Source organism: Diabrotica undecimpunctata, chromosome 7 (assembly GCF_040954645.1).
Source record: "Diabrotica undecimpunctata isolate CICGRU chromosome 7, icDiaUnde3, whole genome shotgun sequence".
Lineage (NCBI taxonomy): Eukaryota > Metazoa > Arthropoda > Insecta > Coleoptera > Chrysomelidae > Diabrotica > Diabrotica undecimpunctata.
The window spans coordinates 154,379,056-154,394,333 of NC_092809.1; the positions used below are offsets into that span (position 1 = coordinate 154,379,056).

At 34.0% G+C, this 15,278-nt stretch overlaps 1 protein-coding gene across 1 annotated transcript in view; it reads left to right on the forward strand.

Moving 5' to 3' along the window:
• The window catches only part of LOC140446049 (uncharacterized), a 167,030-nt gene that overhangs the window by 102,531 nt on the left and 49,221 nt on the right, over positions 1-15,278 (forward strand). The window contains exon 6 of the mRNA XM_072538563.1: positions 6,171-6,251. Within this exon, the coding sequence (XP_072394664.1) occupies positions 6,171-6,251 (81 nt within the window). The remainder of the gene's footprint in view (positions 1-6,170; positions 6,252-15,278) is intronic.

Genomic DNA, 15,278 nt, shown 5'->3' on the forward strand with positions numbered 1-15,278 from the left:
TTTGGAGCTACTGCCTCAAAAATTAAAATAGCTATGATGATTGCCAACCTCCGTAGCGGAGATGGCACCTGAAGAAGAAGATTAAAAACACTTTTCTATCACGAAAAAGATGCAAACATCCACCAAAAAGGAATACAATCAATTTAACAAGCAATGTTTTAAGTAAATATTTGATTTATGGAAGACGCCTTAACAAAAAGTTTCTTTTAAGTCAGAAAAATAACACTTTTTCAGTGTTTAAAATAACATAACTAACGGATAAAAGCAATATTACTTAATTTCGATAAATATATTTAATTATTATACAGGGCAATTCAACAAAACTAAAAGGAGAAAACTATGAAATTTCAAGTGTCCGGTTACTTTTGCGGGTCATTGTATATATATACGTAATAAGAAATAATTACTAAGTAATATTAAAATATTCCTTATTTTATCGCATTAAACTATATGATAATAATCCTATCTAAACTATCGAACGAATTTTATTCGTACATGGTAGAAACATTTTATCGATATCCATTCATTAGCTATTAATATGTAAATAAACGTGCAAGGTTGTATAAAGTGTTAAAACTATTTTTAAACTTTTCGAATAATTTTTGGGTATAAATTTTGTTACTTGAATCTGTTTAACTTACTATAATAGTCTATTATAATCGTTCTTGAAAAATAATCGTACAAAAAATACAATAAAAATTCATAGATTGGGTTTTTAATTAAAATATAGAAGTTATAGGACTGCTCTTCTAGTTGATAACATACTGGGTAGCTGACTAAAAACGGCTCTCGTCAAATCTTGGGAATGGATTGGAATATAAGCTCGAGATAAAAAACTTTTTAACAGAAGTGGCTCCGAGAAAACGGCGTAATGAAATAATGAAAAATAAAAAAGCAAACATTTTTCAAAATTTACTAAAATACGATTATCGTATTCTTAATTGAATTCTGCTAGTATTTTTTCTTCTTCTTCTTCTTCTACTTCTTGGAGATCTTTCGATCTGTTTTATTCTGAAGCTGCCTCTGGTTAATTTCCTGGGAGGTAGATTGCCAACTATCCCTCCATCTTTTAGGTGGTCTTCCTGGAGGTCTTGAACCGGGCGGGTTATTTTCTAGGGCAATTTTTGGGAGTCTATTCTCATCCATTCGTCTTTCATGACTGTACCACATCCTTTTACGCTGCCTTCCCCATCTTACAATATCTTGAATTTTGCACTGCTCTCTAACGTTTGTATTTCTCACTCTGTCTCTTCTTGTTTGCCATATGTCATGATCGGTCGTATGCAAGTCTTGTAAATTCTAATTTTACTATCTGTGCGCATATACGGATTTGACCAGACTATCTCCCGCAGACATCCCAACAACGCGGATGCTTTGTTGATCTGACTCCTTAGGTCCTTTACTGAATCGTGTCTGCTTGATATATCTATGCTCAAATATCTGAATTGCATCACCTGTTCTATGGGGTTGTTCTCAACCACTAACTTACATCTGAGCGGATCTTTTGCTATTGTCATACATTTAGTTTTGTTGGTAGAAATGGTCATATTTAGTTGGCGGCTTATTTGAAAGACTGAAAGAGCTGTCTCTGAAGATCATCTTCTGATTCGGCAATAATTGCTGCATGATCTGCGTAACACACCATACAAATTCTTTTGTTGACCATTCTGTATCCGAGATTGAGAGATGTTACTTTGTTTATAATTTTGCCCATGAGTAGGTTAAACAAGAAGGGGCTTAAACTGACGCCTTGTCTAATTCCTCCCGGTGTTAGAATATTTTCAGTGAATTGGTCTCCTGCTCTAACTTTGGTTACATTGTTGTTATTTAGGTTATGGACTATCTTTGTTATATTGGTCGGCGTTTTATTTTCTATTTATATATTTAGAATGTCTCCCAGGCGAACCCTGTCAAACGCCTTCGTCAGATCAATGAAGCAAATATACGCTGGTATGCCGAACTCTATAGCTTTTTCTTTTATTTGTTTTATTATGAATACTGCATCTGTTATAGACCGCCCTCTTGTAAAACCTTGTTGTTTTTCAGCATTAGTGATTTGCCTTTCCAATTTGTTCTTAAGAATACTTAGGAATACTTAAGAATACTTAAGAATAAAGAAAAGTTTCATCGTTGTATTTAAGAGTGTTATTCCTCTGTAGTTTTGTAAGCAAGTTTTTTGTCCTTTTTTAAATATGGGTATTGTGATGCTCTTATGCCATTCTTGTGGTGTTTCTGTCATTTAAGATTTTGTTAAATAGTTGTGACAGTTTACTTGCAAGTTCAGGGCCTCCATATTTTAAGAGTTCATTGGGTATACCATCTGTTCCAGGTGATTTTCTGTTTTTTAGCTTCATGATCTTTGCTTCTACTTCTTCGTCATTGATTGTAGCACTTATATCTGCTTCGTATTCGTTTATATTCAGCGTTTCTTCAGCATCATATAGCTCCTTAAAATGCTGTCGTCATGTCTCTATAGTTACTCTCTTGGTCTGTACGAACTCGTTAACTGATTTTTTTCTGTTCCGAAGCATTTTCCATACTTTCTTTTGGGCACCATATAGGTCGTAGTCCATGTCGCTGGTGAATTTAGCCCAATGTTCTCTTTGGATTGATTTTATTCTTGTGTTTACTTCGTTTCTTACTTGGACATATTCTGTGAGAGCTTCTTCCGATTGTGTGCTTTTATATCTCAGGTAGCATTTGCGTTTTAATTCAGAGAGTTCTTTTACCTCTTGACAAAACCACTGTTTGGTGTGGTTTATCGCCCTCGTGTTAATTTTCCGCTTTCCAATTGCTTTTTCTGCTGCTTGGTTGATTAATTTTCTGTTTTTTTGCCAAGTATCTTCTACTCCCCATTCTGGTTGTAACTCAATCTCTTTTAGTTTGCTGGTAATCCTGTTCTCTTAAAGGAGTTTTGTACTCTCTGTTGCTAGCGACTCTATATTGTGTTTTTCGATGAGCATTGGGAGTTTTCGGTTTCGTTGCGGACGTTCTAGTAGGAAGGTTCAAAACAAAGACGACTGAAATTTACTATTTTTGTTGGGAATAAGCCACAATGTTGCATTAAAATTAAGTTTAAATGACATTTTGATTCCACTTCGAAAATCGAAACTTCATATTCTCTACGTCTCTTTTATAGAACGATTTCCGAAGTGGAAATCGAAAGGTCAAATAAACTTAATTTTATAGCAAAATTGTGGCTTATTCACAACGAAAATAGTAAATTTACTCAATTTCTCAACGGTATTTCTTACGTAAAAAGTTAAATTGTTATCAAGTATCGGTGATTGCATCAATTAATAGTAGGTACTTTTATCAAAAATGTTACTGTATGTTTTTAAACATAGTTATTGAACACAAAAATTCACTTCAAATAAAACTACAAATTATATTTGTTGTAAATTGTCAACTCTAGATAATTACCGTATTCCCGCACTACTAACAAAGCGGTATTTTTTCATTATTCTAATTGTACAGACTCCCATGATTTTTATGTTATCTGTAACTGATCATCAAAGCTACATTTTGGCAACTGTGGCTTTGAATACCGGTGAAAACGCTAACCAATTATTTTATTTTAGTGCTCGTTTTACTTGTTAGCAGTGAATTTAATGCTCATTAAAGTTGTATGAGGAAGGTCCATTAATTAGTGTTTCACAAAAAAACGCTATTACTTTTTTATTCTAACACAACTCATTAATTTACGATTTCCGTACTTCTTGTTGTTGTATTTAAATTTCAGTTGCACCAAAACATAACGTCTTGGACAATATCGGATAAAGAAGAGATCTTATATTGTACCAACTGTCTTAAATGCTTTGGACCTCATCTGACATTTAAAGCAAACTGCAAAATTTGTTCGACAATGTTCGACAAGAACTGGTTTTCTTTAGATTAGTTTTTATACTGGATGGAGATTCAATTACAGTGACCAAATTTAAGTGATCCTCTAATTAAGATATCGTCAAGATGAGCTGACGATGGTTGTTTCAGTTATTTATAATTCACTATTGTACTCCACTTTTTTTACATTATTCGATTTTAGTCCCTTAAAAAGCAGTCTTTCTACGACATGTTTGACAAATCCATGCATTATTTGTTGACATTTTACATTGATCTCAAAGACGCCATCGTTTTCACCGCAACTATAATATAAAATTTTGCTTTCATCCAATAAATCGTGAAGTACCAAAATGAAGATCGTACCGAACGTTCCGTAATCGGCGTAGACACATTCGGCCGTTGAACAAAAGGCTTTTATTTTGCTACAAAAATTAATAATAAAATTGGCATAAGCACCTACTGGAACAATGATTCAATAGTAAGTATTTGTTGGGTTGCTAGACGATAAAAAATTGTGATCTCGCGCTGTATGAATTAGATCGTGTAATGCACTTCTAATGCAAGAAAACAAACAATTGTTGTTAACCACAATTCTTCTTCTCCAGATGCAAATCCACTAATGGATGTTAGCGATCACATTTTCCATTAATTCTCTATTTCTTGCAATGTGTATCAGAGATTGTATGTCGTTAATCCCTGTCCATTGCCTTATGTTTCGGAGCCAGGACATTTTCTTGCGTCCCATTCCTCTCTTGCCTTCAATTTTACCCTCGATTATAAGTTGGAGGAACTGGTATTTTTCATTTCGCATGATGTGACCTAGATACGCCGTTTTCCTTTTCTTGATGGTTTCGAAAAGTTGGCGTTCTTGGTTTATTCTTTTAAGGACATCTATATTTGTGATTTTCGCTGTCCATGGTATTTTTAGGATACGGCGATAGAGCCACATTTCGAAAGCTTCTAATCTGTTTATATCACTCGTTTTGAGTGTCCAGCCCTCTACGCCATATAGCAGCACTGACCACACGTAGCACTTAGTAAACCTTAGTCTCAGTTGAAGATCGAACTCTGAACAAGTCAGTACCTTCTTGAATTTTACGAAAGCTTGTCGAGCTTGCTCAATGCGACATTTTACTTCCCTGTCCGATGCCCAGTCTTCAAAAAGCCACGATCCCAGGTATTTAAATTTACTCACTCTTTCAATGGATTTAGTATTCAGTGTTATGGTGGAGTTTTCAAGTTCATCCAAGTTTCTGGAGATGATCATAAATTTGGTTTTTTTGGTATTAATCTCTAATCCCATTCGCTTACTGTATTCTCCGATTATGTGACAAGTTGTTGAAGATCGACTATGTTGTCACAAATTAAGACACCATCATCAGCATATCGTATGTTGTTGATCAATATTCCATTCACTTTGATTCCCATCTTTGCATCCTCCAAAGACTCTTGAAATATGGCTTCCGAATAAATGTTAAATAAAAGAGGGGAAAGCACACATCCCTGTCGAACGTCCCTTCTTATATGTATGGGTTTGGATATAGAATTGTCTATTTTTAACTGTGCCATTTGATGCCAGTACAAGTTTTCAATGCATCTTATGTCTTTTTGGTCTATATCAACTTTCTTGAGGATCTGCATTAACTTGTGGTGTTGGACACGATCAAACGCTTTTTGGTAATCTAAAAAGCATAGGAACACATCCTTCTTCTGAAGGATAACCATAATAACAACACCCAAAATCGAATACTTCGGTCACATCATGAGGAACAGCCAAAGATATGGGTTGCTGCAATTAATTCTACAAGGAAAAGTAGAAGGAAAACGACGACCTAGAAGGAGAAGAATTTCCTGGCTGAAAAATCTACGTACGTGATTCCACACAACAACCACAAATCTTTTCAGAGATTATTAGCAGTCTTTTTGTTTATTTACATTCCTAAGCATTTATTTTCAATTAGTCTTCCCTACTTCTGTGCACGCACACGGTTAAACTAAATACAAAAAGATATTCAACTGTTTTTAGTGATAAATTGAGAAAATATTTTATTACTGCTCTGTATTAGAGAGCCTCCATTGTAATTTTTTCTTATTAAACTACATGAAAGATTATATACGTTTGGCCACAACAGATATCAACGGCGTAATAAAGGGAGTCTCGAGGCTATAAACTCCGCTCCCAATTTTACGTTTTAGCTGTTCGTCCGTACTTTATTGATTTTACTTTACCGTTGGGCAAAATGCGTTTGGATGATATTTTGGGATGATATAACAAGGGAGAACTCCTAAAATAGCTTTACTTACATTATTATATTTGTCATTTTCAGGTGGATATTATCTACAAGGGAGAAGTTTTGAACTTGAACTTTACTTTAATGGACGTCGCATATACTTTCAAATGGAAACGAGTAAGTTTTTTACCTTTTTTTTAGTTTATATTAATAATTAACGTAGATTAATTAATCGATCAACCATATTGCTTCACGTTATCCACAATCGACAGATGTACGCCACTATTGTTACCAAGCAATATTGTTTTAAACCTTTATTATTAAATGGAGACTGTACTTGAAGAACAATAAATAATTATTGGTCGACTAAATTTTATTTAATTTTACAATGTTCTATGTTTTCTTCTGTTCTTCTGTCTGCAAATGCTTCGTTTCCGAGATGCGGGGTGTTGAAATATTTCTTACAAACTGACGATTTATTTCTCTCTCTCTCTCTCTCTCCCTCTCTCTCTCTCTCTATCTCTCTTTCTCTCTCTATATTTGTTTTTAGGTTCAATAAATACTATTAAATTTGGAACTAGATTTTATTGTCCATTGAAATCAACGTTTCGGCAGGAAACCCTTGCCTGTGTCAAGATTCTAAAATGTACAAGAGTAGGAACAAAATTTACTGCAAAATATATAAAAAAACTTACCAAAACGTAAAACGGGACACTGAAATTAATGAATTGACAAGATATCTCATGGTTTACTGTCATTAGTGTATAATTATTTTTATATGGGCATATCGTTGCTATTTTCGAAAAAGGTAAAGCGGAGATATGTTATGACTTTACTGTACGTTAGTCAAATTTATGCTTCTTCTCGTTTTCATGTTCTGTGAGCGCAGTGACGTTGTTCTTGTTGTATTTGTGAGAACGAATTCTGGATTGAAGCAGTTGACTGGTTTGCCCGGTATAGTTGCCCGAGATGTTTGAAGTGTTCTACTTCTTCAAACTCAGAACTTCCTATTTTGATTTTTTCTTTCATTGTCTTTATCTCTAATCTTAATATGTTTGTCTTTTCTTGGTTTAATCTTAGTCCCATTACCTCCCCTTTCTCTCTTATTTCTTCTAGCATTTGTTTCATTATTTTTCTGTTCTCTGCAATAATAGCAATATCAGCATATGCGATTATTTGACCACTTCTTGTTCTTAGATTTCCTTTATTTATATTTCGTAGTACATATTCTAAGGCTAGATTAAATAGCGTTGTTGATAAAGCATCTCCTTGTTTCATCCCTTTATTTATACTGAATTCCTCTGTCTCTCCTCTTTGTGTCTTTATGTTAATTTTTGTAGTTCTCATTGTCATTTCCATTAATTTTCTGAGTTTATGTGGAAATTTTCATTTTTTAAGTGTTATCAATAATCCTTTCCTTTTAATTGAATCAAATGCCTGTTTTGAAGTCTATGAATAACATTTTCAATTCTAATTAGTATTCGTTTGCTTTTTCCATCATTTGTTTTGGAACCAGAGTTTTAACCTTGTTTAGGCTTTACGCCTCTTCAAAGAGGTTCTCCTTTTTTTTGCGGAATAGTGGTGGTGTAACACAACGTGATGATTGATGTTTTATGTGGAGAAGTAGTGGACTACTAAGAAGCTGGGGTTCAGATGACGTATATGTGTGGACGATGTGTTAAGAAGCGCGTAAGAGGAATTTTGATGAGGAAAGCCAAACATGTCGAGGGAGGCACTTCAGAGGTTACCAGCCATACTCGGAACGGCTCTTAATCAGCGTTTTGGGCGTGCAGTTTTTAGCTGCAATATTTAATGGGAACTGTTTCTAGAATATCAAAATAGTCATCAGGAAGTTCAAGTCCAGTGTTATGTAGAAATTTAGCTTGAGGGAACGAAATTTTTCTTTGAGGAAATCTGGTGAGTATTTGAACACTGAGCATGAGTGGATAGTGACTCACCCTCATGCAGGATCTGAGGATTTTTCTTTTAGTAGCCATGATGGCATTGATTTGATAGGTTTTAAGGGAGGGAGACGTAGATGCATGCCTTGTATTCGATAATATTTCTAATGAATGTTTTGTAGGTGTGCAATAGTTTATTAGATGACGTCCTGCCCAAATTGTCGGATAGCACTGCCAGGAGTTTAAACCTCTTTCTCACCCTGTCAAGGGTATCTTGAATGTCGGTTTTCCAGTTGAGAGTCCTAGTAAAATGAACTCTCAAATAGGAAACCGAGTTTCTGAGAATCAGGTCCTCTCATTACATAGTTATTCGGCCATGGACATCGCGACAATTTGAAGATTTAAATACAATTAGTTGTGTTTTGGAGGGATTTATGGTCAGCCTCCTTTATTGCACCACCGAAGGACCCTATCTAGATAATTTTGTGCTCTTTCGTATACAGACAATTGTCCACGCTCTCTATGTCGTCCTGGCGGGAGGAGAGCAGTGTCATCAGCGTACAGTAGAAGGGTCTCCGATCTATGCTGTGGGCGGGGGATGGCACTATTGTAGACTGTGTGTAATATTGGAGCAAGAATTGAGCCCTGGGGTACTCCAGCTTGTGGAGTGAAGGGTGTGGATAGGGTGTTGCCGACTTTGATCCTGATCGTCCGATTGGAGAGATAGGAATTTATTAGTTTGACGAAAGGTGTGGGCAATCCAGCAAGGTGGAATTATTTGTTTTCTTTGTGATCTTTGATAACCTCCTTTTTATTATTGGTGTCAATATTTTATATGTTGTATTTAGTAACGGTATTCCTCTATAATTTTCACAAATTTGTTGGTCAAAATTTTTAATTATAATTCTCAAACTAAGACAATCATATTTGTCTCAGTTATTTCACAGAATTTCGTTAACATTATTAATTCATGGTATTGCAAAAAAGAAATTAACCCAATTTGCGCAGCCAAATTACGACGAAAATCAAACAGTTTATATAACCGAGCATAATAAACCTATAAATATTTACTGATAAAAATGTTGCACTACTGGCAACTGGAATATAAAATCTATTTTTAGAACTTGTACAAAAGTAGACTCGTTGTTTATGAACGCGAAATTGCATGAAGGTGGTATACTAAATTATTTCAGTAAGGAATAATTGATAGGAGTATGATCGATCACGACCATTTTTCGAACGAAAATGAGATAATTCGTTGATGTCACGTAATTCAAATCGACTAGTTTCTATAATCTAATTTAAACGTAGCAGAATTTTATTCGGAATTGATAGAAGTGTTGACAGGGCAACTAAAATGAAGAAGTATATGGAATGCATAGAAATTGGAAAATATGTAAGAATATACAGTGGTAATTATATTTTATAAACGAATAAAAAAAGCTTTAAAAATGAGAGTAAACACAAAGTAAAAAAGTGGACAAAGATTGAAAACAACCAAGGATAGACATGCTGCAAGAACATACAAACAAAAATTGCAGGCTTTGACTGGATGATAGGTACCAAACCAGCAGATGCTGATGCTGTACATTTATTTATATTACTCTTAGCGTAGCTCAGACAATAAGGATACAATTCTTACTTTTTTTACCCAAATCTAAACATAAATGAGATTAGTATAATAATAATATATTAAAACGATAATTTTGAGTAGTAAAGAGAATTTATCTCCGAATATGGAACTTAAAGTAGGTCATTTATGACTAAGGAAGAACCTCCTACAACCCTTACGAACAATCAGAATTATTTCTGACTAGCTATCACCATAACGAATTCTTTAAAAAAAAAAGAGGTTAATCTTTGTATATGGGTATATTTTATATATATAAAATATACCCATATACAAAGATTAACCTCTTTTTTGTGATACGTGGTATACAGCCAGCTGCAGGAATTATTTTCCTTGTGGATTTTGAATTCTTTAACTTCAGTCGTCAAAGACGAAAATGCCACTGAATGTCAATTTTGGGTCTCAAAAAGTTGCAAAAAGTTTGTTTTCTATTTTGTCCACATACCATTACTTCTTCTTCTCATTATTGATCCTCAAATTTCGTTTAATTAGTGCAGCGCTCCATACTTTTAAATTTCGATTGAATGCTTCTTCATTTATCCCAAATATCACTAGATCGTCTGCGTATGCACACTCTGAGCTCCACACTGCTTCTAGATTTCTATGTCCGGCATATAATTTCAATGTTTCTGCTCTAGTTTCTTTACTTATGTCATCCAAGACAATGTTAAACAGTATGGGGCCTAGGACTCCTCCTTGACGTAGACCCTTATTTACGATGAACTCTTCGGATTCCATATTATCGGTTCTGATTATGTTCCTTGTATGTCTATATATACTCATAATGGCGTGTCTGAGTTTGATTTTCACACCTTTCTTTTAAACATATGTCAATCACCTTTCTTGGAGTACTATCAAATGCCTTTTCTAAGTCTATAAAAACTTGGTATAACTCAGTGCTTGAGTTCCGCGCGTTTTGTATTAGTTTCTTGATAGTAAAAATGTGATCTTGGATACTTCTGCCTTTTCTAAACCCACTCTGTGATTGTTCATTTTAGAATCAACTTCTTGTAAAAGACGTTTTTCTAGTATTCTCTCATATACTTTGGATGGGATGCTCAGTAGTGTTATTCCTCTGTAGTTACTACATTCGCGTTTGTCTCCCTTTTTGAAAATGGGTAGAATAACTCCCACTTCCCAATCTTTTGGTATTTGGCTCTCACTCCATGCCCTAAGACATACTTTTGTTAGCAGTTCAATGCCCTTGTCGCCCGTGTTTTTAAGCATTTCTGCTGTGATTTTATCAAATCCAGCCGCCGTACCTTTCTTAAGCTCTTGTATGATTTCTTTTGTTTCTTCTTCTTAAAGTTCCATCTCCCATCGGAGGTTGGATATCATAACGGCTATGGTCACTTTGTTGGCTGCTGCTCTGAAAAGTTTAGTGAACTACAGTTAAACCATTCTCTAAGGTTCTTCAGCCAGGAGATGCGTCTTCTTCCTATGCTTCTTCTTCCTTGGATCCTTCCTTGCATAATAGAGAGATATCGCAAGTGCATTTGTATCGCACGCTAATAGCGGAATACGCTATTTTGACATGTACGCAAGCGCATAGTGAATGTTACGTTAATAACGGATAAGGGCTTCCGCTATTTGGGTCGAAATAAGGGGTGGTAATTACGTTAAACGATAATTTGACATTTCGCATAAAACATAAAAATATTTGATAGAATACAAATTTAGAAACTAAAAACTGTGACTGTGGATCAAGTGGATGATCTTGTTTATACTATGGATCTTGTTTGGCAATCTAACCTTATCTATGTTGTTTGGTTTATTTTGGGAAACACGTGTGTTCATATTTTGTTTAGACAAGTTTTATACATTGACATTGACTATTGGTTAAATCATTAAAATTAAAGTGCACGTCTACCTGCTCAATATCTTCTCCTTGTAGCAAATTAACAAGAATTAAGTCTTCAATTTCGTTATCATCATCACCAGCTATTATTGCTGCATCAATTTCCATATCCATTATTCAATAAAAAAAAACAGTTAAGTACAAGTAGTTATATTCGAGTATGGCTATGACTAACATTAATTTCTAGGTTACAGTTAATGCCAAACGTCGGTTGCCATAATATCGTTAAGTCTTATCGTACCCCCCAGAACAATTTGCGATAACTCTCTTGATACCTGTGTTTCAACAGACCGTTATCCGTTATTTACGTCTCAATACGGTATTAACGTTTGACGTTGCGATATCTCTCTAATAATTCTCAGCAGCTCATATTTTTCTCCTCTGGTTATGTGACCCAAATATTCTAGTTTTCTTCTTTTTATGCTGTTCATAATTTCTAACTCTTTATTTCGACGTCGTAGTACCTCAGCATTGGTAATCCTTTGAACCCACTGAATTTTTAATATTCTTCTGTAACACCACATTCGAACGCTTCTATTTTTCTTATGTGTTGTTTCTTCAATATCCAAGCTTCCATTCTGTATAGTAAGATAGAAAATATGTAACATCTTAGAGCCCTCAATCTGAGATGCAACTGAAGGTCTCTGTTGGTAAGCATTGTCTTCATTTTCACAAATGCTTGCCTTGCAGTTTCAATTCGGACTTTGATTTCTCTGCTTTGGTCATTTTTGTCATCAACCCAGGTTCCCAGATATTTATATGTCTCTACTTTTTCTATTTGGGTTTGCTCTATCATTAATCTTTCATTTCCATGTTGCGTTTTTGAGACAATCATAAATTTAGTTTTTCTCTTATTTATTTTTAGTCCGTATCTAATGCAATAATCGTTAATTCTATTTACCAATTCTTGTAGCGATTTTAGGGTGTCTGCCATTATAACGGTGTCATCAGCGAATCTTATGTTATTTACTATTCTTCCGTTTACAGAGATTCCATCACCCAGATCCGCTATCGCTTCCTGGAATATGGCTTCACTGTTCACGTTAAACAGTAATGGTGACAGAACACAGCCCTGTCTTACTCCTCTCTTTATATCTATATTTTCGGACTTTTGTTCTTCTATCTTTATATTGGCCTTTTGATTCCAATACAGATTGATAATGATTCGTAAGTCTCGTCTGTCTATATCTTTGTTTCTCAGTACTTCTATTAGTTTTTCATGTCGGACCCTGTCGAATGCCTTTTGTTTCTGCTATAGTTATTTCGTCTTGAATTTGGTCTTTTTTGTACTATTGTTATTAAAACGTGTAACAGAAATTCGGAATTGATGTATCGGTTTAAACTTCGTTTCACTTCAGGCCTATTCGTTTTGCATTACTCAGAATAAATATTAAGTTAATCGTTTATTGCCTTCGTAATGGAGCATATTCAGTCAATAAATATACTACCATCGATTGGATACGTCTATATACCTAATAAATTGTTTTGTTCGTGTAGATGTACCTATAATATGTAATTATTAAAAAACCTTGAACACATTAACGGTAATGCATTTACTTTTTGAGCTCTTTTTAAATTGTTTTCCAAACACAACTACTTATCCGCTGAACAAATATTCTGACCATAATAAAACGACTGTAATATCTTTATTTACACAAGGAGATAAAAAATAATAACTGATAAATGTGTTATACAATATTTAAAATGCAAACAGTTCTTGTAATTATTTTTACAGTTTATTAGGGAACAAAAGTTTACAGGATTTTTATTTCATTGTTATTAAGATAGTGATTTATTGGTAGTAAATAAATGTCAAAATAACATGGCACATTATGTGTCATTAATTATAAAGAATATTTGCTATTTTACTTTCAGCTTTGTGTATAAAATACGTTTATTTGGAATTTTATTAAATAATAAGCCTGGACTAGTTTTTATTTTGTGTTTAAATCGGATTGATAGTAGAACCCCTGCTTTTTCGTCATCTTGATTGAATGAGTTTGTCGTTTCACTAATTAACTTACAAGTGTTCTTGTTGTTGTTAGTTTGTCTTTTGTTGTGATAATAAACAAGGCTAAAAGCTCGGGTTCGTTCGGAAAAATATTCCCATGAGATTATTTTGCATAATCACTTTCATGAGATACCTAAAAATAAGGTTAAACAGGTCGCCCAGAGGAAAAGTTTTTCCATGTATCAGTCCTTGATGTTCTCCACCTTGCATTTATGTCGTATATCTAATTCTATCTCTGTCCCATAGTATTTTACCATCAATTTTTCTAAGTGTCTTCATCTCTACTGGTTCCTTCCTTTTTGTCCTCTCTGTGTCAGGTTTTGTTTCTGCCGTGTATATCATTATTGGTCTGATGACTGTTTTGTAAATTCGGGATAAATAAATTGTAAATAAATAAAAATATCGGGAAAGAAATTAAATGCAGAATTTACAAAACAGTCATATATGTATATAATATATTCTTCTTCTAGTGCCGTCTCCACTAATGAAGGTTGGCTATAACCATTGCAAATTCGTCTCTATCTTCTATTTTTCTTAAGAGCGTCTGTGTGTTTAACCCGGTCCAGTCGCGAATGTTTTTGAGCCAGGATAATTGTCATCTACCAGGACCCCTTTATTCCTTCGATTTTATCCTTCATAATCAGCTGCAACAATTCGTACTTATCATTTCTAAGTATGTGCCCCAAATATGCTGTCTTTCGCCTTTTAATGGTGGTCAAAAGTTCTCTGTCTTTTCCCATTCTGTGCAAGACCATTTCGTTCGACCAATTCTCCTAAAAAGCCACATCTCAAAAGCTTCCAGTTTTCTCATTAAGTCAACATTAACAGTCCAGGCTTCGACAACATAAAGAAGAATAGAGTGGGTATAACATTTTACCATCGATATCAGATTTTGCAGATTGAGTCTTTGGTTACTCAGAAATTTCCTCACCTTCAAAAAGACTGCTCTTGATTGCTCTATTCTTGAGCGAATTTCTGATTTCGGATTCAGATCTTCCGTAATCCAGACTCATAAGTATTTCATTTTGTCCACTTGCTCAATATATAATATATAATATTGATTAAAACACTCTTTACTCTGATGGTTTTGAAAAAGCTGAAGGTAAACAAGTTTAGGACTAATCTATTGTGCGTACCCATACTGGTTAATGCTTATGATGAGCATTAAAATATTGGTTATCTTTTAATACCTAGTAAAGTTTGAAAAATTTAGTTTAAAAGTTTGAATTCCTATCCTCAGGGATCTGAAAATAGTGTTTTTTATACTGATATTAATTTGAATGTTTAGAATGAATAGTTTAGAAATATTTACACAATTTTTCCAGTAAAATTTCATGTGGCCCCATTTTGCACGCGAATTTATAAAGGTATATAATAATGATGTGGACATTTTGCAACGTCAAAACAAATTCAAACAAGTGTAACTCTCAACCTTGAGAATTATCTACAAACAATATTCGCGACCAAATTTAATCCTATCAAGGCCGTTAGCATTAGCGAATTTAAAAATTAGTTAATTTTAATTTATAGTATGTATTTATAAATAAAGTTTATTGATGCTTTGCCAAAACTTTACCGGTAGAGACAAGGAAATCTTGAGAAAGTTGACTGGACTTTCGAGCACAAAAATGTTTTTGTGTTAACCAATTAGAGTTCAGAAAATAGATAGATCAGGTAGATATATATGCAGTAATTATTTCTGACTTTATTTTTTAAACACGCTTATACGAATATTTGCTGTTAGTTTGATTTTTCTTCTTTTTCCATTTCTTTCAAAGCTTCGATATTTGTCAGTATTTCTATT